The 17099-nt window shown below is 46.7% G+C and overlaps 7 protein-coding genes across 7 annotated transcripts; 4 read left to right on the top strand and 3 right to left on the bottom strand.

Annotated features, from left to right (window-relative positions):
* Positions 1 to 250: 250 nt before the first annotated feature.
* Positions 251 to 1514, bottom strand: AGABI2DRAFT_193899 (hypothetical protein). Its single transcript, XM_006462748.1, has 4 exons — positions 1403 to 1514; positions 666 to 1356; positions 426 to 598; positions 251 to 354 (listed from the first exon to the last, which is right to left on the bottom strand). Coding segments are annotated over exons 1-3 (795 nt in total). The 5' UTR covers positions 1506 to 1514; the 3' UTR covers positions 251 to 354; positions 426 to 597.
* A 45-nt stretch (positions 1515 to 1559) lies between these two features.
* AGABI2DRAFT_186668 (hypothetical protein) lies at positions 1560 to 2927 on the top strand. Its single transcript, XM_006462747.1, has 3 exons — positions 1560 to 1675; positions 1745 to 1905; positions 1970 to 2927. Exons 1-3 carry the CDS (start codon positions 1580 to 1582, stop codon positions 2793 to 2795), a joined length of 1083 nt encoding a protein of 360 aa, XP_006462810.1. The 5' UTR covers positions 1560 to 1579; the 3' UTR covers positions 2796 to 2927.
* A 738-nt stretch (positions 2928 to 3665) lies between these two features.
* AGABI2DRAFT_119648 (hypothetical protein) lies at positions 3666 to 7175 on the bottom strand (the record flags this gene model as incomplete). Its single annotated transcript, XM_006462746.1, has 15 exons — positions 3666 to 4599; positions 4653 to 4776; positions 4833 to 4929; positions 4979 to 5012; positions 5071 to 5219; positions 5278 to 5403; positions 5463 to 5605; positions 5656 to 5725; positions 5773 to 5842; positions 5892 to 5901; positions 5951 to 6042; positions 6095 to 6136; positions 6189 to 6305; positions 6361 to 6584; positions 6633 to 7175. 15 exons carry the CDS (start codon positions 7173 to 7175, stop codon positions 3666 to 3668), a joined length of 2775 nt encoding a protein of 924 aa, XP_006462809.1.
* Positions 7176 to 7335: 160 nt separating this feature from the next.
* AGABI2DRAFT_193896 (hypothetical protein) lies at positions 7336 to 8665 on the top strand. The gene is made up of 8 exons (XM_006462745.1): positions 7336 to 7596; positions 7649 to 7746; positions 7797 to 7948; positions 8000 to 8066; positions 8124 to 8139; positions 8211 to 8256; positions 8307 to 8414; positions 8464 to 8665. The coding sequence occupies exons 1-8, from the start codon at positions 7402 to 7404 to the stop codon at positions 8526 to 8528; spliced, it is 747 nt and encodes a 248-aa protein (XP_006462808.1). The 5' UTR covers positions 7336 to 7401; the 3' UTR covers positions 8529 to 8665.
* A 177-nt stretch (positions 8666 to 8842) lies between these two features.
* On the top strand, positions 8843 to 10592 carry AGABI2DRAFT_193895 (hypothetical protein). Its single transcript, XM_006462744.1, has 4 exons — positions 8843 to 9387; positions 9452 to 9582; positions 9650 to 9939; positions 9998 to 10592. The coding sequence occupies exons 1-4, from the start codon at positions 9055 to 9057 to the stop codon at positions 10342 to 10344; spliced, it is 1101 nt and encodes a 366-aa protein (XP_006462807.1). The 5' UTR covers positions 8843 to 9054; the 3' UTR covers positions 10345 to 10592.
* Positions 10593 to 12044: 1452 nt separating this feature from the next.
* On the top strand, positions 12045 to 12931 carry AGABI2DRAFT_179422 (hypothetical protein). The gene is made up of 3 exons (XM_006462743.1): positions 12045 to 12456; positions 12511 to 12574; positions 12620 to 12931. Exons 1-3 carry the CDS (start codon positions 12083 to 12085, stop codon positions 12782 to 12784), a joined length of 603 nt encoding a protein of 200 aa, XP_006462806.1. The 5' UTR covers positions 12045 to 12082; the 3' UTR covers positions 12785 to 12931.
* Positions 12932 to 14212: 1281 nt separating this feature from the next.
* AGABI2DRAFT_119644 (hypothetical protein) lies at positions 14213 to 17042 on the bottom strand (the record flags this gene model as incomplete). The annotated part of the gene is made up of 4 exons (XM_006462742.1): positions 14213 to 15169; positions 15234 to 15350; positions 15413 to 16198; positions 16251 to 17042. The coding sequence occupies 4 exons, from the start codon at positions 17040 to 17042 to the stop codon at positions 14213 to 14215; spliced, it is 2652 nt and encodes an 883-aa protein (XP_006462805.1).
* Between the last annotated feature and the right edge of the window lie 57 nt (positions 17043 to 17099).

The raw sequence follows: 17099 nt of genomic DNA, 5'->3' as shown, positions 1-17099 counted from the left end.
AACCTTCTTGAGAGCTTTGCCAAGGGCATCAGACGAGAATGCATATGTAAAGATGAGTAGGATCGGTGTCCTTCGAGCGATTACTCCGAGTCTCCGATTTTGAAGATTCTGTTACCACAGAAAATGCTTGGACATGGAGACGCGAAATGGAAGTGCCACGTCGTGTTCCTGAGACGTCGCAGCAACTGCGCTCATAACCTTGAGCGGAAATATTTTCCGCTGAACGCGAGAAAATGAAGGTTGAATATTTAGATCTACCAGCGTCAAGTAGATGACGACCAATGATGACAAAACGAGGATTTACACGAAGCTCATGTCCCCTGATGCCTCACTAAGACGGGCGTTTTGATTTGGCTGTATTAATGGGATACGTCCATTGCCTAGAGTCAATGTATGTTGGAGATCTGGGAGAAGACTTCACATACTAAGGTGAACGAATGAGTTGGTACGCATCTTAGAATCAAAGGAGATGAGTCGAGCATGACTTGTTATGTGGGCTAAAATGAGCGGTCCATGCATGACGGCAAAACACGACGGAGAGGGACCAATTTCATCGCGCGAGTACTGGAGCTCAATACGCTCAATATGCAACCAAGCTCTGTCCAATGAACAATCCAGAAAAAACTGTGAGACCAGAAGAGACAAAAGGAACCACAAAGACGCACCAGATCTCCATCTCATTATCGTCATCAGCGCCAATTCCCAGCCCTCGCTGCCCTTCGAACTTTGTATCATTTGAGGACAGCAGCTCGAACGGTTCGGCTGTGCCCATCCCTGATACACTATTCTTCATTGCACTATACACCCTCTGCGCACCAGCTTGGGCGAGTGCTCGCGCGTCAGTGAAATCTTTCTCCGCAAATGTTCCTGACTGGGACCGCCAACTAGACCACACATTTTCTATACCGCTGCCGACACCTTCAGCAAACATGAACGCGAAACATCCTCCGGCATCGATGTAGGCACATTCGTCCTCAGATGGATCAACCACGAAGCCAACGTCAGGGAGATGACCGACTGCAACAGCACATACGACTCCACACATCGGCACAGATGCCGCATTCAAGAGGGCAAGCGAACTTGAGTTGATCATGCACGAAATGAGTGGTTGCTTCCATCGCGTCCGTGGGGAGCTGAGGGCTTGCACGACAAGCTGTACAAGCGTACGAGGATGCTTGTTCAAAATCAAAGAGGGTATAAGAGCAGCGCGAACAGCTGATGAAATCGCTTTGGATTCTGTGGCGGCTACGTTGGAAAGCGGCCTTGTGATGACTTCAAACGTTGCCTGAGATGCCTGTTCTGCAGCCAACCGGACCTCTATTGGACCAGAGACAGATGCCACGGAAGAAATTTCCCCTATTTACAGATGAGGAGAGTGTCAGACGTACAATGTCCGACTCACCGAAGCTGAAGCGGGCAGACCCATCCACTCTTGCCAGTCCTTGGTAGGAGATTGAGATTGTTCTTGATATGTTATTATGACGGTTGTCACGGCGTCTGTTCATCGCTATTGGTACGCAGAAAAAACTCCCGTGGGAATTCAATCACTTTCAACTCATCTTATCTGGACTCGCAAAGCATGTTCACACCGACAATGGACCCCCCGACTAGGGACGAAGAGTTTTACTTTGAAGATGGGAGTTGCATACTTCTAGTTCGAAATCGTCTATTCAATGTCCGTCCGGTACTTTTCAGGCAGTCGAATCGTCCATATGACGATATCTGAAATCTGATTTTTTTGTAGCTCCATCGAACTATCCTGAGCGAAAACTCTGCATTCTTCAAGCAAATGTTCTCTTTGCCCCAGCCAGCCATAGGTCTATCTGGACAATCAGACGACGATCCCATCAGGTGTGATGACCCGGTCGACCATTTTCGTGCTTTGTGTCATACTTTATATCGCAAGTACGTATCCTTATCTTCCTCCCTTGAATATCTGTGGAACCACCTTCTCTCTTTTTGCACTTAGTTTATCCGAGCCCGGACCTAAACCGAGAACTTTTGATGGACCAGCTATCCTTCGTGTAGCCTCAATTGCGTGGCTAGCGCATAAATACGAGTTTGTTGGAATCGAAAACTGGGCACACAAGGCCATTTCTGGTTCACCATTTGATACAAACATCCTCACACCTGAGGATGCGTCGTCAGTTTTAGAGGTGGCGCTCGAATGTACCTGGGAGGATGTCGTTGCGAAACTCGCAACGCGTCTCCTGAATTGCATCGCGACAGACACTGACAAAACTTCCCGTGCGACAGCTTCCAAACTCAGCTTACTCTTGAGTGTCGCTGAGCGGCATAATGAAATCTTGATTCAGGCATCCGCCTACTATAAATATCTAGGAGGAAACCATTGGAATTTCAACACGAAGGGAGAAGAGGGGATCCATTCTTCTGTCCAACTTGTTGCCAGAATTCCCTCCACCTTTTACAGCTTGTCGTCTCTCAATGACGCTCAGAAACTTTGCCTCTTCCGCGGCTCTGCCCAGCTTTCATTTTTGCAATTTCGCCTACGAATCCCCCCACTTTTCTCGCACAGCAACACAAAATGTATCGCGCGAGGTCATCAAGAGCGCTGTGAAAAGACAATTCAGGAAACATGGAAGCAAATGTTTATTGACTGCGATACATGTATCGCCCCTATGGAAATCCTGGGTGTTGCACAAATGATTTTCTCTGACATAGCACAAACTTCAGCTAACGTCCATTTGGAATGCGTGCAGTCGTTCACTAATCAAATAACTGCTGTGGAACAAAAACTTAAGCTGGAGCTACCAAAATACTTTGGGTTGTGTTAGTAGTGTGAGAGCAATCTGGTGGTTGAGACCTTGACATCTTGGAATTCATTTGTAACATGTATCAATCTCTTCGTATACAACTCAGCTGTGTTTTCTGTAACAATTCTGTAACAATACTATAATCAATCTCCTCAATCTTTTAGTCACGTCTCACCAACTAGCTATAGAGGCAATGTTTTTCCTCCGTCTTAAAGTGGAAGTGGCACCCTCATATCACAAGTGGACACTCACAACGGTATAAACGCCGACAGTACTTAAGATATGTAGTAAGTAAATAGAACAATTTCTTAACGTGCCAGCACATGGTATAGAAGCTCCCACAGTAGAATAGACGATCTTTAAGTGGCTGGATGGGGAATCTTGTCGCACTGTCAGCGCGACCATGAGTTCACGTCAACTATCAACGTTTCATGATCAACAGTCCTTCTTGTGAACATGAACTGGCTTTTCGAGGCCGGCGGTCACCGGAAATAATTGACCTTGACATATCCAAGAAAGGAAACTCAGAAAAACACATCATAAGAAAAAGTGATCAGTATTCGCTAGTTCGATCAAGCGCCATCTTATACAACTCAATTCAAGAGCGCTCGTATCCTGCCATTCATCCCGTTTTCATGAGTGAACGCAACCAACATGAAGATGTAGATTATTCCCATTAAGTAGTACATGCATGACGCTGTCAATTCGTCGAATGACAGCAGGGCTTGGCGACAGTCGCGGACCAGTTATGATATGTTAATTATCGTTGCAGTCTGTGACCACGCACACACACACCTATGAAAGAAAAAAACAGATAATGATGATGGATATACATAAAGAATTCCTTCACTCAAGCTCGCCCGCAAGCTCCCCCTCAAAAAATCCTCCTCACTACAACGCCACACCACTATACATCGTCTCACCCGCCCCATCCGAAACTTCATCTTCAACCACCTTTGCTTTCTTCTCAACACTCCTTCTACTTTCCTTCAACGGAGTAGTCGCCGTCGTCATTGATACCACACGCGCCTCTCCAGCGATAGTCGCCTTATGTGTGATCGGTACCGTAGTCGTTGGCGACGTCGCCGAAAATATAGTTCCTGAGTCCGAATCTCTAAAACTAGCCGAAGTCGATGTCACCGGCGACTGTGTAACCAAAGAAGGTAAAGGAGGAAGTGAAGTCGAAGATTTCAAATCCACAGCACTAGGTGGTAACGGTTTCTCCTGCTGCTGAGTGGGGGTAGCAGTAGCATCAGTCGATTTAGTCCTCGCCAACTTTGACGAGAAAAATGATCCAATCCCAGCACCCCAAGTCGTCAAGTTGGTCGCTGCAGCAGAAGCTGCCGTAGACGCCGTTACAGAAGCACTTCTGACGTGATCCTGGAACGCGGGGGCCGGACTACCAGCAGCTGACTGCCCGTTTACGGCACTCGCGCCTGGCGTCGGCGTCGATGTTGCCGAAGAGAAGAACGAAAACGATCTTAGAGTTCCCGATTGTGGAGACCCTACCACATCCGGCCTTCCCCCCTTGTCGTGTTGAGGTTCGAAATCCGATTTGGACACCTCAATGGGTGTACTCAAACCCGAATCATCCGTTGAAGCTGTCGCACTGGTAGTAGTATGTATCGAACCAGCACTTGGCTGCCGCCATCGACCTTTTACCCCTTCTACGGCTTTGAAGAAATTCGTTGACCCAGTAGCGAATGTCCTAGCCACGGCTTCTCGAGCAGGTGCCAGTTGTTGATCAAGTTTGAGATCTTGAATACCTTCGTGTAGTCGTAAACCTAGATCTGATACGACCGATGGTTTATCTGTACATGGGTGTCTATGCACGTATCAATCTATGCCGGTGCTGGTGAAAAGAAGGAATATGCTCACCGAGGTTCAATGATGTCAAAAATTACTGGATCTGTAATGCGGTCCCAGACTGCATATGCATTGGTACCTCGGAATTCAGATATCCATAAAGAATTGAAATCCTCCATGCTCGCCACATCACCACCTATACAAACAGTCATCAGAGTTGGACTGTACAACCAATAAGCGACAAGAACATACCAGTTCCACCAGTGATCAATACGCCATTCCCTTCACCTTTCGCTACGAAGTCTCGGTACTTAACGGACGACAACGCAGCCGAGATATACTCCTCAAACTATCCACATATATTAGCACTCGTAACCAGACAGAATGGATCAACGCACTTTGGTCCTTAGATAATCATCGCTCCCTTTGAACCTAGTTCTTCAGTCAACGACTTAGCTATTCACGAGTAAGACAGAGTGGAATGACGCACTGCATGCTTGACGCCCTGCCCGGATCCTCATCATCCCAATTCGCATTAACATCGTTCACGATATCATCCATCCATTTACGGTCTGCCGCGGTCAACGCCACCGAACGTTCTAATCTCGGATCACGAATCTCAATCATCCCAGTTTCGGTCTGACAATCCAATGAGCCACAAAGAAATTTGTCAATAAAAGAGTTCTCTCGGACGTACATCCACAAATAAATCGATTTCCTTTTGTTGGGTCACAATCGAATTCGTGCTCCCACACAACCAGCTAGGTGTTCCCACCAGCATATCCAGCTGCTGGAGCGGAAGATAGGGTTGGAAAAATGCATCCTGATTTCAAAAAAACTCAATGGGTCAAATGATTTAGATGCCATACCAGTAGACATTACCTTGCCAAATACGTCTAGCGGCATCCCCATAAAAGCCATCATGCTCTTATGGTCGGAAGTCTTCAAAGAATTAGGCCGTGAAAGAGTCGGTGCTCTATTAGAGAGCGGTGGGGAGCCACAATCTTCCAGATGTTGTAATAAACCTAGCGGAGGTATCAGAAAAGCATTGATTGAAGGGAGCAGAGACGTTTACCGGGTATCAATGATATTAGGGAATATTGATATGTACATAGTCGTTCTACGGGATGACCATAAAACATGATCTACGAGCAGTCAGATTCAAGCATACACCCAGCAGAGTAAAGCTCACCCTCTTCTGAAGTATTAATGCTTTGACAAGGATAAGAGTACGATGCCGGAAGGTATGCACAAATTCACGGCTAATCAAGTATGATTAAACAACGCTGTGGATAGGTGGAAGGCACGCACAGACTTGTACCTGTAGAATTATTCAGAAGACATTTTCAAGAGAAAGGCGCGTCACACACCCATATACAACCCGCTTTCCGTCAATTGTCCTCTTAAACTCGGTTCTAAATTGACGGCGAAAATATCCAATATACTAATATCCGTAAAGTCTCTGTAGATGTATGAGCTACGAGTATGTATGGCAGGATATTCTATTGACGCACCTTTGCTGAAAGAGAGCCGATGTCACTACCCGCAACTTGTCCCTATAATGGGTGGTCTACACAATTGATTCGCCGTCAAAGGGAGTGAGCATACCTAATTGGGCCAAAAACGGGTTTGGAGGCCAAAACGACCACCGCTTTTTGGACTATCGAACGAGTGACATCGGGGTCTTTGACGAGTAATAATTTTGAAGCGATTTGTTGATTGCATCTAAGAATCAGAATGCATATAAGGCCATGATACAAATCTTGTTCGATAATCAGACTTGCGAGATGCCAAAAATAGTTGTGGTATTGAGACCGGGAGGCACAAGGTGGAAATACGAGTAGTCTTCGGTTGACTAAACGAGTTTTCAGGGTACATCGAAATTAAGATGATAGAAAGACTGACGAGATGGGCACCGTCAGGGAGGGCAAGGAAAGGCAGTATCTTGGCAACCTCTTCATCATTAAAAATATCACCTTTTGACCACTCTATGCGAGGGCCAACCTGTGAGCTGCATGAGTTTATGTTCTGGAATTAAAACGAACGACTGACCAGGTGATTGAAGTCGACCAGGGCGATGCCCAGTACTAGAGGCCCTTCTGGAGGACTCACGAGAAGAGACTCAGGCCGAGCTTTGCGAGAAGACGTGTTTGATGTCAGGGAAGATATCGAAATGGTGTCGTCGTGTGCTGAAGGAGTGGGTGGATACGTTGTTGCCATGGGGGTTGGAAGCGAAGACGACGAGGGTGAATCCACAGGAGCATTGATGGACTGCTTTGTCGCTGTTAGTGGCTCCTCTTCGAATATCGAGGGTGGAGCGGTGGTGTTTGGCGACTCTGCAACGACAGACGCTCTATGCTTGTGCATGCTCATGTCGTCTGTGTCCGAGCTAAAGTCTGTGTCGACAGTGAACTGGTTGGACTCGCGCTTGTCGTCCGAGCGGAGAAAGGCGCCTGGGTTCGCGAGAAAGTCGCGGGCATCTGTCCTGGGAGACAGGGGCGGGGAATCGAGGGAGATGGAGCGCTGGGAGGCGGTGTCTGCGTCCGAGTCGTGGTCTGGCTGGCTGTGTGCAGCGGCTGTCGGCGGTGGTTCCATCTCTATGTCTGTTTTTTTTCCGAGCGTAGCACTGGACAACAAGTTGGTCGAGCAAGCTAATGATGACATAAGCTGTATTAGCTAATCAAGATAAATGAGAAGTGATATGACATAAGCCATATTAGCTAATCGAGATAAATGAGTGTTGCTGCCTGACACTGACACTAATTCTATTCAGGTCCCGGTCTCGCCATGTCCACCAAATAAACACCCGGCTTTGTCGACAATGTTAATGACCCCCCGCATCTGGCTCACCACCCTCCCTTGGGCCTCCTGCGCCCTCGCTATTCCCCTCTTTCCCTTCCCCTTCGACATCGAGACTCTATGGACCCTCTTCGGTGGTAACAACATCCCTCAGCAAAGAATATTCGACACAGCCGGCTGGTACGACCCTAGAATAGGCGGTGGTCAGATGCTTGACGTGCGTTCACATTAATCATCTTCAATTTTCAATATACTGAAGAGCACTGTAGTACACACTCGAGAACTTCGGAGAACCTCTCAACGTCATCATTTCTGGAAACTCGGATCCCCACATTCTCACTGAAGACGGAATTCATCAATATGCAAAGTAAACTCTTTTCTGAATTCCTCATAAGTCGTTATTCATCCCGTTTTGAGGTCTATAGGATTTTCGGAGGAATGCTTAGGCCTACATTACGGTAATCGACATGATGCAAATTTGGGCGACGGTGATGGTCGCAAAGTAGAACAATTCCTCGCTCGTCAAGCCTACTTTCCAATTATTGGCACTTGCTGGGAAAGTGTAGCAGGTACGGCGCACAGACCCAAACCACCGCTATCCCTCCTGATTTGCGTTCAAGGTGGGCACCATTTTCGTGCGTGGAAACAGAATGGCTCTATGGCAGACAGTGGCGCTTGGTTCATTGGGTAGGTGCCGAATCCGCTTTACTCGGTGTTCATAACGGCTCACACACGTGCTTGTAGTGCGTCAAAAGAATACGTAGGTAACCTTCCTCATTTGATATACACTCCCACTCATTATCAATTCCATTTATACCTCACCGCGCACAGGACTACCAGCGCCACCATGGCATTGTCCCAAATGGTTATAACCTTGGTGCGAAGCTCCATTTTCTAGACTCCATCTATCTACTAAACCTCTTATAGGTCGTGATTTCGTTGTAAAACGCGCCACTTCTGGAGGAAGTTGGAAAGGTAAGTATTGGAAAGCAGAAGTAGAATGGCGCACCGATCTTCTCGAAGAAGGAAGTGAAGGTAGCCGTCTTTCTTTTCTCACAGAAGGCCATACCTTAAGTCATTGCAGGCGTCAATCATGGTATTGAACAGGATGGTCGAGTTGCTGTATTGACTGTCCACCGGTTAGTTTGATGATCATAGATATCCTTTGGATAGCAGGCCTAGATATGCTAGTGAGGCATATATGTACAGTACTCTTATGTTCTTTATTACGACCCCCGATGTTCTTATATTGGTACACGATTCTTAATTTATATCTTTTTCACCTCCGGATTTCCTGTTTGCGTTTGTTTAATTCTGAAGTTAATACCTTCCCAAAAAATACGAATCTCTTACTGGACCTTGCTCGAGAATTTCTTCAACCATGCCTGGAAAATCAAAGCAAAAAAATACAACGCCTTCCTCATCAGATTTCCAACCACCCGCACTTAAATCAAAACAAAAATCTACAACATCTTCCTCACGAGATTCTAAACCATCCTTACCCACAACCAAAGATAAAAAAACCAAAACAGTCGTCCCACCAGAGCCTAGTGTAGAAGACGAGGATGGTACAGAAGACGAAGTAGAAGGAGATTTTCCTGGTTCTGGTGATGAGGAAGAGGAAGACAGTGAAGAAGAGTCTGATAGTGATGATGACGGTGTAGATCAAGAAGGAATGGAGAGACTTGTGAAATTGTTGGGTGAAGATGGATTAGATGAATTTGATAGAGCTCAGTTGAGGAGTATGGGTGGTGAAGAAGATGAGGATGAGGATGAGGATGAGAGTGGAGAGGAAGGTGAGAGTGGTGATGAAGAAAAAGTAGATGAGAACGAAGACGAAATTTCAGACGAAGATGAGGAGGATGAAGTGTCATTAGTCAAACCGACGAGTACAGACGAAGAAGACCAGGACGAAGATGAACAAGACGACGCAATACCTCTTGACGAAATTGAATCCATCATCGACGAAGACGCCGTTCCCAAACAAAAACTCGAAATCGACAACCAAGTACGTTCTCCATCAATATCTAATTCTTCTTTTTTTTTTTCTCAACCTGATTTAAAAAACTCAGGTCGCTCTTGAGCGTATTCGTCAAACTATCCAATTAGATCCATCATTACCATGGACCGAAACTCTCGTCGTGACTTATCCTCAAAAAATCGAAGTCGACGTTAACGATGATCTCAACCGTGAACTCGCATTGTCCGTTTTCCCTTCTTCCCCTATACACACACGAACACGCTCTCTAATCCCTGTTTTTTACATATAGTTACAAACAAGCTCTTCACAGTGCCCAATCCGCCCACGGCCTCTCCATCAAACACAAATTCCCATTCACCCGTCCCTCCGACTACTTCGCCGAAATGGTCAAATCCGATTCTCACATGGAACGAATTCGTCAAAGACTATTAAACGAAACCGCCGGTATCAAAAAGAGTGAAGAAAAGAGAAAAGAGAGGGAAGGGAAGAAGTTTGGTAAACAGGTGCAGGTGGAGAAATTGAAAGAGAGAGAAAGGGACAAGAAGGATATGGAGGAGAGATTGAAAAACTTAACGAGGAGTGGGTTTTGTTCCCTTCGTCTTTTTCATTCCCACTCGAGCTCACCATCTACGTTTAGAACGGAAAGATATGCTTGACAATTCTAAAGGATCCAAAAACGATGAAGGAGGAGACGATTTCGATGTCGCAGTAGAAGACGCCATTTCTGATCGCCCTTCCAAACGCAACAAATCTTCCTCTTCCTCGTCCCAAAATAACACAAAGGGTCGTATGCCTCGTCAGGCTCGCGATAAGAAATTCGGTTTTGGAGGTGCTGGAAGGAGATCAAAACAGAATACAAAAGAATCAACAGATGATTTCAGTTTTGGTGGTGGCAGAGGGAAAAAAGGTAGTGGTGGTGGTGCGAAAGGTGGAAAGAACAAGAGACCTGGAAAGGCGAGGAGGATGACTGCGAGAAGCAAGTAGGTCGTGATCTTGGTCTAGTTTTATACTGTGATTTAGCGGGTGTATTGTTTCGATTGGGCTCAAATCTGTGCCGAATACCTGAGTTTTCAGCTTTCGAATATCTGCTCCGAGGACTCTATCGTGGGTGGGGAAACAGCGAGATGGTGTAGCTGTTCCTTGAGCCGCAAGTGTAATATTGCCTAGACTCTAGACGTTTATATTAGAGTCAAGCTCTTTGAAATAGTATGCATTAGGATATTCCGAACCCTTATTAAATTGACTAAGGCTTCCTGGCACCTTGTTTTGACGGAGAACTTTATTTTGGGCAAAGTGGTCAGTGAGCCACCGGTACGGCGTCGCCTTGTTGAAGCGTCGTGGATTCATCGGATTGTCCCCCGACAATTATTACATTTCGGGCTATCAGATGGCATCTCCCATCAGCCCCAAACTAACTTGTCAAAGTTCTGTCATAATTCATCAGAGTTAGATTTGTCTTTGATATAGTAGTGCATCTTGAAATCTAATTGCACGCCCAAAGTTACGAATTGATGGACGTACGAGTTGGCATGCCCCAGGAGAACCTTGACGTTAGTAGATTGGATCGGGGTACCTTGGCTGTTGTGCGATACCTTGGCTGTCTCAAGTCGTAGACAAGATGCTGCGGTAGGGGTCATAGCACGTAGTACGTGAAGAACCCCCCCCATGTATCACATGAATCAAAATCATCGGACTTGTTCTCCAGAGGAACGAACAACGAATTCCCTATGCTAAAAAAATCTATCCCTTATAATTAGCAGGAGATCACTGAGAGTCATAAATACACAACGCATGACGCATAATGCGTCGCTTTTTGAGAGTTAGCGCACGGTGGGGCAGAAAGAAGTTCTAGAATTGGCAATCCATCATTTTCTCGCTCAATCTTCCACCACGATGCACGAGAAGCTACGCGAAAGCCTCGGCCAAGACCTGGGTCGTACGCACGAAAGCCGAAAGCAGCCCAAACTGCGAGATGCACCTGTTGTTACTTTCTGAAAACCTAATCTTACGTCCGCCGACTGGTTGGTAATTTTTGACTTTGTAGATCTATACAATCTCACGTAGTTTAATCAAACCTAAAGAGAACCCAGGGCTGTCACACTACTCAATGCAGATGATTGGGATCGCTTGGGCAATGTTTACGATAAATGAAATGTCAAGATCGTTGCGAGTCTTCGGAGCATTCGTCTTCCCCGAGTGAGTCCACAAGTATGTGTTAACATCCCCTTTTGCAAAATCCGGTATATCGGACCTACTGGTGACGCATCAGTGTTATGCCTGTGTGAACTTCATGCTTTGCGGTTGGCTTGTTTGTTGTAGCAAGTCTGTCGACTAGATCTGCAGTGTGTCGTCTCCTATGTACGCCCTAGTAATAGGTCACCGGTCACCGTGCACGAGTTCACCGAATAAAGCTCCCATCATCTGTAGTGGAAAAATGATCTATTTTAAAATTTGCAAAGTTCGATCATGCATCACCGAGATGCCCCGTCGCACTTACCAAGTCACTTAACCCGATCTGAAGTTAATTGCCTGCAAGCAGGTACCCGTCCTTGAGATCGAGGGAATTTACAGAACACCGAGGCCACCGTCGCCGTCATGTTTCATCAGCAACCCTGGCTCTTTTTATTCCTTGGAAGTATGACAGGGTGGAGGACCATAAGTACCGCTTTCCACTCTTACAAGGCCTCTCCCGTAACCTCCAATATCTTGACCTCACGCACACATGTTCGGCAATCCATACGATCAAGGAGTCTGGACTAACCAGCATACGAGCAATTATCCTCTTCTTGATCAAAGGGTCTCTCCTACATATGGCGCACTACCTCACCATATCCCTGTGCTTTCACCCAACATTATCACTTTCGTGTTCTCGAGTACAGACCAGGATTTTCTCAATTGTGACGTGACGGATACGAGCTTTCGAAAGTCGTATAAAATTACAACGAACAAACGGGGTCTCGGGAACACAACAATCAGGCGGGCTGATGGGGAGACTTCAAGCATGATTGACTGGCAACGTCATCCGGAAGTAGAGGTCTCTCGCTCGATCCGGAAGCAGCGAGCATCTTCCCTTCTTCGGTTAACTCCGGGCGGAAAGTATGTTGTTATCACTTATCTGCAATATATCAATATCGATTAACAAACTCTCAGGGGTAGATTTATGGATATCAAAGGTCAACAGTATATCTGGAAGAACAGCAGTGAAGTGATTTCCGTAGGTTTTTCTTTTCTTTTACCAGATCTGCCTAATATCTCATAGTTATATACCCTGGGTAATGACAAGGCTGGAGAACCGCTAGCAAAGATTACTCGAACGGCCCGGGGGATCTTGTTGGAAATTACTACGGCTGCCGTCCAGACAGGATTATTGGACGTCGCAGTAACGGTGACGGTCCTGTTGCATTCCGGCCGCCGCTTTGATTGATTGACAGATTTCCTGCGAATTCATATATCAGATGTTGCATTAATGGACTGATCCTAATTATTAGTGTACTAAACCCTCGAGTATTTGAATGTAATAGTTACACTGCGCGTTGTCATGCGACGGTTAGCAACCAAGAAATTAAGAAATCGAAACAAAGATCCAGCGGGTGTTGCCTTTTTTTTTAAGCCGGAGCCTCACTAGCACTGCTCACCCGTATGGAAAATTGAACGTTTATTCTAAGCTTTTTTTTCGCCTTGGCAGCCGATTCAATGGCCGAGCTCAGGCCGAGCTGGTCGCCTGGCAGTTGTCAAAAGGCTCCATGGTTTCACCAAAAGATAACCGTCATACAGTCTCAGGTTGAGCGTTTGAAGCTTTCATCGGTATCATGGACTTGAATTTTTGCTACCGTAAATAATTTCAGCGACTGGGTGCACAGAACCTCATCACGTCATAGGTTGTTATCTACTTAAAATCTAACTATTTTTGCGTGTTGCTGCGGCCGGCGGCGCTGATGATGGCCCGGAGTGCCACTGTCAGCAGCCACCAAGCATCAAATTATGTCAACGACAATGTGTAGTGGACCCCAGGATTAACCTATCTCCCGCCTATGTCTGTCCCATGGCAACCTGGCTGTGAGATGTCTCATGTACAGGGTCCTTTTTCGCGATGTCAACCGGGTCCGAAATTCACGCCACAGATGTTTTCGTGTAGGAGGCCCTGAGGAGGCCGTAGGTGTAAGCTTTGGCCCTGAATTTGAGTTTTTGTTTTATTTTGAGATTTGACTCCGCCAAGTCGTAAGGAGAAAGGCCGAGAAAGGCGGCGGGTGACTCGACATTGCCAGGAGGGAACCCCATATCGCCAAAGGCCGGCTATCCTCGGTTACTTTGGTAGTCGTTTCGTTTCACATATTTATGCGCATTGCCTTTTATCAGAAATCCTAGTATCTACAAGGATATCTTCGGAAACTAGAAATCTCCGAGTCTGTAGTCTTTATTCAAGGGTATGTACTTAACACCGAAAAACCAGTGCTCAGCCATTCACAACTTCAATCCTCGACTCCAAAGCTGTGCGAACTCCTCAAGCCCATCTGGCTGAACGTATCCCAATCAATTATTTACCCATACGCTATTCTGATTTTATCAGATGACAGAACTTATACTACCAATTCTAGTGAGGGCGTTGCCTCCTGCCGTGCTTCAAAGCCATAAATATGCTGCGATCAAGAGACAAAAGCTAGGGATAACATATGGACTTAGATATGCAATGACAGAGGATAGGCGTTGTGTCAATATTGAAGATGAAGGGTAGAAGTTACGCTGTTTGGGTATACTGAACAGAATGGTCCAGGGAGAACGGAGGAAACCAGGAAAGATCCAAGATATCTAATCAAAACGCTGAGAAAAACAAATGCTACGCCCATCGACTTTCTCAATATTCTACATCACTAGCGCTTTCCCAACCATCAGCATCAGTTTCCACACCCGCAGTATTTGTAACCAACAATTCCGGCTTTTCAGTGCCACCAAAGACGTCCGAGTCATTGTCTTTTGTACTTTCTGAATATTCCGAGTGCTTATCACCGTTAATGCTACCGCTGAACAAAGACCCTGAATTATTCCGTTGCCGCTTCTGCTTCACTTCATGTAAATGGGCAGTTCTAGCCCATGTACGCGCACTTTTACCATTACCTCTTGATCCACCCCAGGCTTCTTCAAGAGCAAGGTCAATAGTCCCTTGACTCGAATGAGATCTTCGCACTGAATCCCCACGCTTCGAGTCATAAACGTTGAGCCTGATGGATCCCACTGTGGGACTGGCTCTAACGCCTTTTGTTGGTGTATTCGCAACACTAGGTGCACGACTATGACGTGCTTCTAAGGCTTGTCGAGAAGTTGACCCTTGACCTCGAATCCGGGAGGAAGTCCGGCGACGTGGTCCGGATGTTGTCCGAGATCGACTGCGCGAGCCACCATCTACTTGAAGGTAAACGTTCTGCACGTTTTCCGACCCGTGATCCCCACGGCCACGGCGTCTCTGTTGTCGTTGATCATGATGAGAGAGGATATTTAAGTCGATGCTTGTGAGGGGGGGCGTAGCAGATGAGATTTTCTCGTAGATTTCACCTGAAGAGTGATTTGAGCCAGACTCCGCAGATCGTAATGGTATGACCGGAAGCATTGATGACAGAGTCCTGACATGGCTTCCATCAGTTCCAGACTCTGTTCTCCGATGACGCCAATCATCACTGAAACTCTTGAGCGCGGTCCCCCAACGCCGTCGGTCCGCATCAATTGGTCCCCGAGAGCCACGCGTCAGGCCCATGAACACCAGAACAGCGAGTAACAAGCAAAGCTGGGCGACTCCCAGACGCTTTTCCATGATGATCTGAATAATAAAGCAGGATCTGTGAACAAGGCAGGTAATTGGCCGATAAATTCGAGTCATTTACCTCATCAGTCAAATAGTCTATTCGCTGAAGGAGTTGTGCATGTTCGAACTGCCATCTTTTCCGCTGTTTTTCCCATTCTTGTGTTGCTCTATCATGTATTTGTCGGTGAGCCTTTCCCTGATTAATAAAGAAACATCTTTAAATTGGTAAAAATTCTGGGGAATCGTGAAGCAACGAACCACGCCTTCAAGCCGTCCAATGTCTTCGCCTAATCGTTTCAATGCTTCGCGTACAAGGAATTGCTGTTGTGCCATATACTGCTCGTATAGTGTGTGATTGCTTTCCAGTTCCAGTACTCTATTCATAATGGTGCGAAAGATGGACTCTCCACCGGAGACCGATAATGGGAGGGAACCTTGGGAACCGGAAACCGGGGTCGACATTAGGACAGTGGAAGAAGTGGTACAGGTCGGTAGCACATTTGTTTCAACGGGCGAACTCGTGATTGTGTTTGCTGTGTTAGGATGAGACGCTGGTGATATACGGGCGCTGGATGGGGAGGCTGTTGGATGGTATGTCGCTGAGAAAGGTGTTGGAGAAGATGTGGATGTCTTGGTGCTTGACGGAGCAACGTAAGGAGCCTCGAAATCATAGAACTGTGTGATGATAAACGGAGGTAAGATGTGAGGATCGGTGGAGGGTTGTAGAATTTTGGTAAGCAAGGTTGAGGGGATTACATCCTCCTCTGGAGAGTCGGTTGGTAGAGTGGTCTCTTGGCCAAATATGACTCCTGCGCTATCGGTTTTGGCCGAATCTGGTGTCTGATGAATAGAAGCCTCTGGTGATATTGCGTCTAATTTAGTCCTCTCCGCTTCATATAATTCCCAGTTCCACTCCTCCAGATGCGTGAATCCGTAAACTGCGACCAAAGAGACAGGGCAGTAGTATTCTGATCCATAATGCGAGTGAAAATCGATCCGAAGGTACCGATAGAATCCTTTTAGTGGAATCGGTGGGCGAAAGGTCTAATAGAATGTAAGCTCACACACAATGTAGAAGCTACATAGACAGACACACCTGAATTCCCCTCACATTTTTCGCCTTCCAAGTGCCCAGGACCGTCCACCTTGCTTCTTCCCAAGATGTCTTCGCGACGCTGACTGTGACGTCCTTGAACACCCCGCTGAAGAACTCGAAATTCGCCAGTTCCACGACATCAACTCGGATGTCCTCGCATAATTCGATGATGACGAATTGTGGTTCCTTCGTCTTGCAAGGGCTCAGCAAGTAACGGTCTTTCTTCGAGGACAAGATATTCGATGAATGTTTCGCCTCTTTGTGAGCCTTGTGGACCCGTGCAGAACAATCCAACGATGCGTAGTTGAAGCGATCGACTATAGGTACAATAGGTACCGGGAACTGAGGTGAAGGATGAGGTGGGCTTTCTTTTGATCGACCAGACGCTTGCGACTGATGGACCTCCTGGCCCGAAGACCGTATCGACGACGCATCTTCTGCCTTTGGTGGTTTACTACCATTCCCCATACCGTCTCCAACCTCACTCCCATTGTCGCTTGTCACGCCAGCTGGAGGGCCAGTCTCGGCTCCATGGTGCTGTTTAGCCTTCCATTCTTCGAAAGAGAGCAGTAGGTCTTCCTGGACCGGTTCCAGGAGCCTTAGCGGTTTCAAGTAGCACATCGGAGGCTCGGCAGGCTTTGGGGCACTTAGAGAAATTACACGACATGGGTCATTATAAGAGGTAGATTCAGCAGATTCAGCAGTGGCAAACGCGACCCATACGAGCAAGAGGACGACGATTATCGGTGAGAGAGGTTTGTGCAGTTTTGCACAACATCCGGACTCGAGCATGAAAGGACGATGGAGGTCCAGTCCTGAAATGGATTTTAACCACGTCATCTCGTTATT

Source organism: Agaricus bisporus, assembly GCF_000300575.1.
Source record: "Agaricus bisporus var. bisporus H97 unplaced genomic scaffold AGABI2scaffold_7, whole genome shotgun sequence".
Lineage (NCBI taxonomy): Eukaryota > Fungi > Basidiomycota > Agaricomycetes > Agaricales > Agaricaceae > Agaricus > Agaricus bisporus.
The sequence above is the reverse complement of the archived record's forward strand: the minus strand, read 5'-3'. Positions and strand labels throughout refer to the sequence as shown.

Coding starts and splice junctions, on each gene's coding strand:
- AGABI2DRAFT_186668 (XM_006462747.1), top strand. CDS start 1,580: ATGTTCACACCGACAATGGACCCCCCGACTAGGGACGAAGAGTTTTAC. Junction 1,676..1,744: donor TTCGAAATCGTCTATTCAAT/GTCCGTCCGGTA, acceptor ATTTTTTTGTAG/CTCCATCGAACTATCCTGAG. Junction 1,906..1,969: donor TGTCATACTTTATATCGCAA/GTACGTATCCTT, acceptor TTTTGCACTTAG/TTTATCCGAGCCCGGACCTA.
- AGABI2DRAFT_193896 (XM_006462745.1), top strand. CDS start 7,402: ATGTTAATGACCCCCCGCATCTGGCTCACCACCCTCCCTTGGGCCTCC. Junction 7,597..7,648: donor GCGGTGGTCAGATGCTTGAC/GTGCGTTCACAT, acceptor AGAGCACTGTAG/TACACACTCGAGAACTTCGG. Junction 7,747..7,796: donor GGAATTCATCAATATGCAAA/GTAAACTCTTTT, acceptor TCCCGTTTTGAG/GTCTATAGGATTTTCGGAGG.
- AGABI2DRAFT_193899 (XM_006462748.1), bottom strand. CDS start 1,505: ATGAACAGACGCCGTGACAACCGTCATAATAACATATCAAGAACAATC. Junction 1,357..1,402: donor GTCTGCCCGCTTCAGCTTCG/GTGAGTCGGACA, acceptor ATCTGTAAATAG/GGGAAATTTCTTCCGTGGCA.
- AGABI2DRAFT_179422 (XM_006462743.1), top strand. CDS start 12,083: ATGTTCGGCAATCCATACGATCAAGGAGTCTGGACTAACCAGCATACG. Junction 12,457..12,510: donor CGGTTAACTCCGGGCGGAAA/GTATGTTGTTAT, acceptor ACAAACTCTCAG/GGGTAGATTTATGGATATCA. Junction 12,575..12,619: donor ACAGCAGTGAAGTGATTTCC/GTAGGTTTTTCT, acceptor AATATCTCATAG/TTATATACCCTGGGTAATGA.
- AGABI2DRAFT_193895 (XM_006462744.1), top strand. CDS start 9,055: ATGGAGAGACTTGTGAAATTGTTGGGTGAAGATGGATTAGATGAATTT. Junction 9,388..9,451: donor AACTCGAAATCGACAACCAA/GTACGTTCTCCA, acceptor TAAAAAACTCAG/GTCGCTCTTGAGCGTATTCG. Junction 9,940..9,997: donor ATTGAAAAACTTAACGAGGA/GTGGGTTTTGTT, acceptor ATCTACGTTTAG/AACGGAAAGATATGCTTGAC.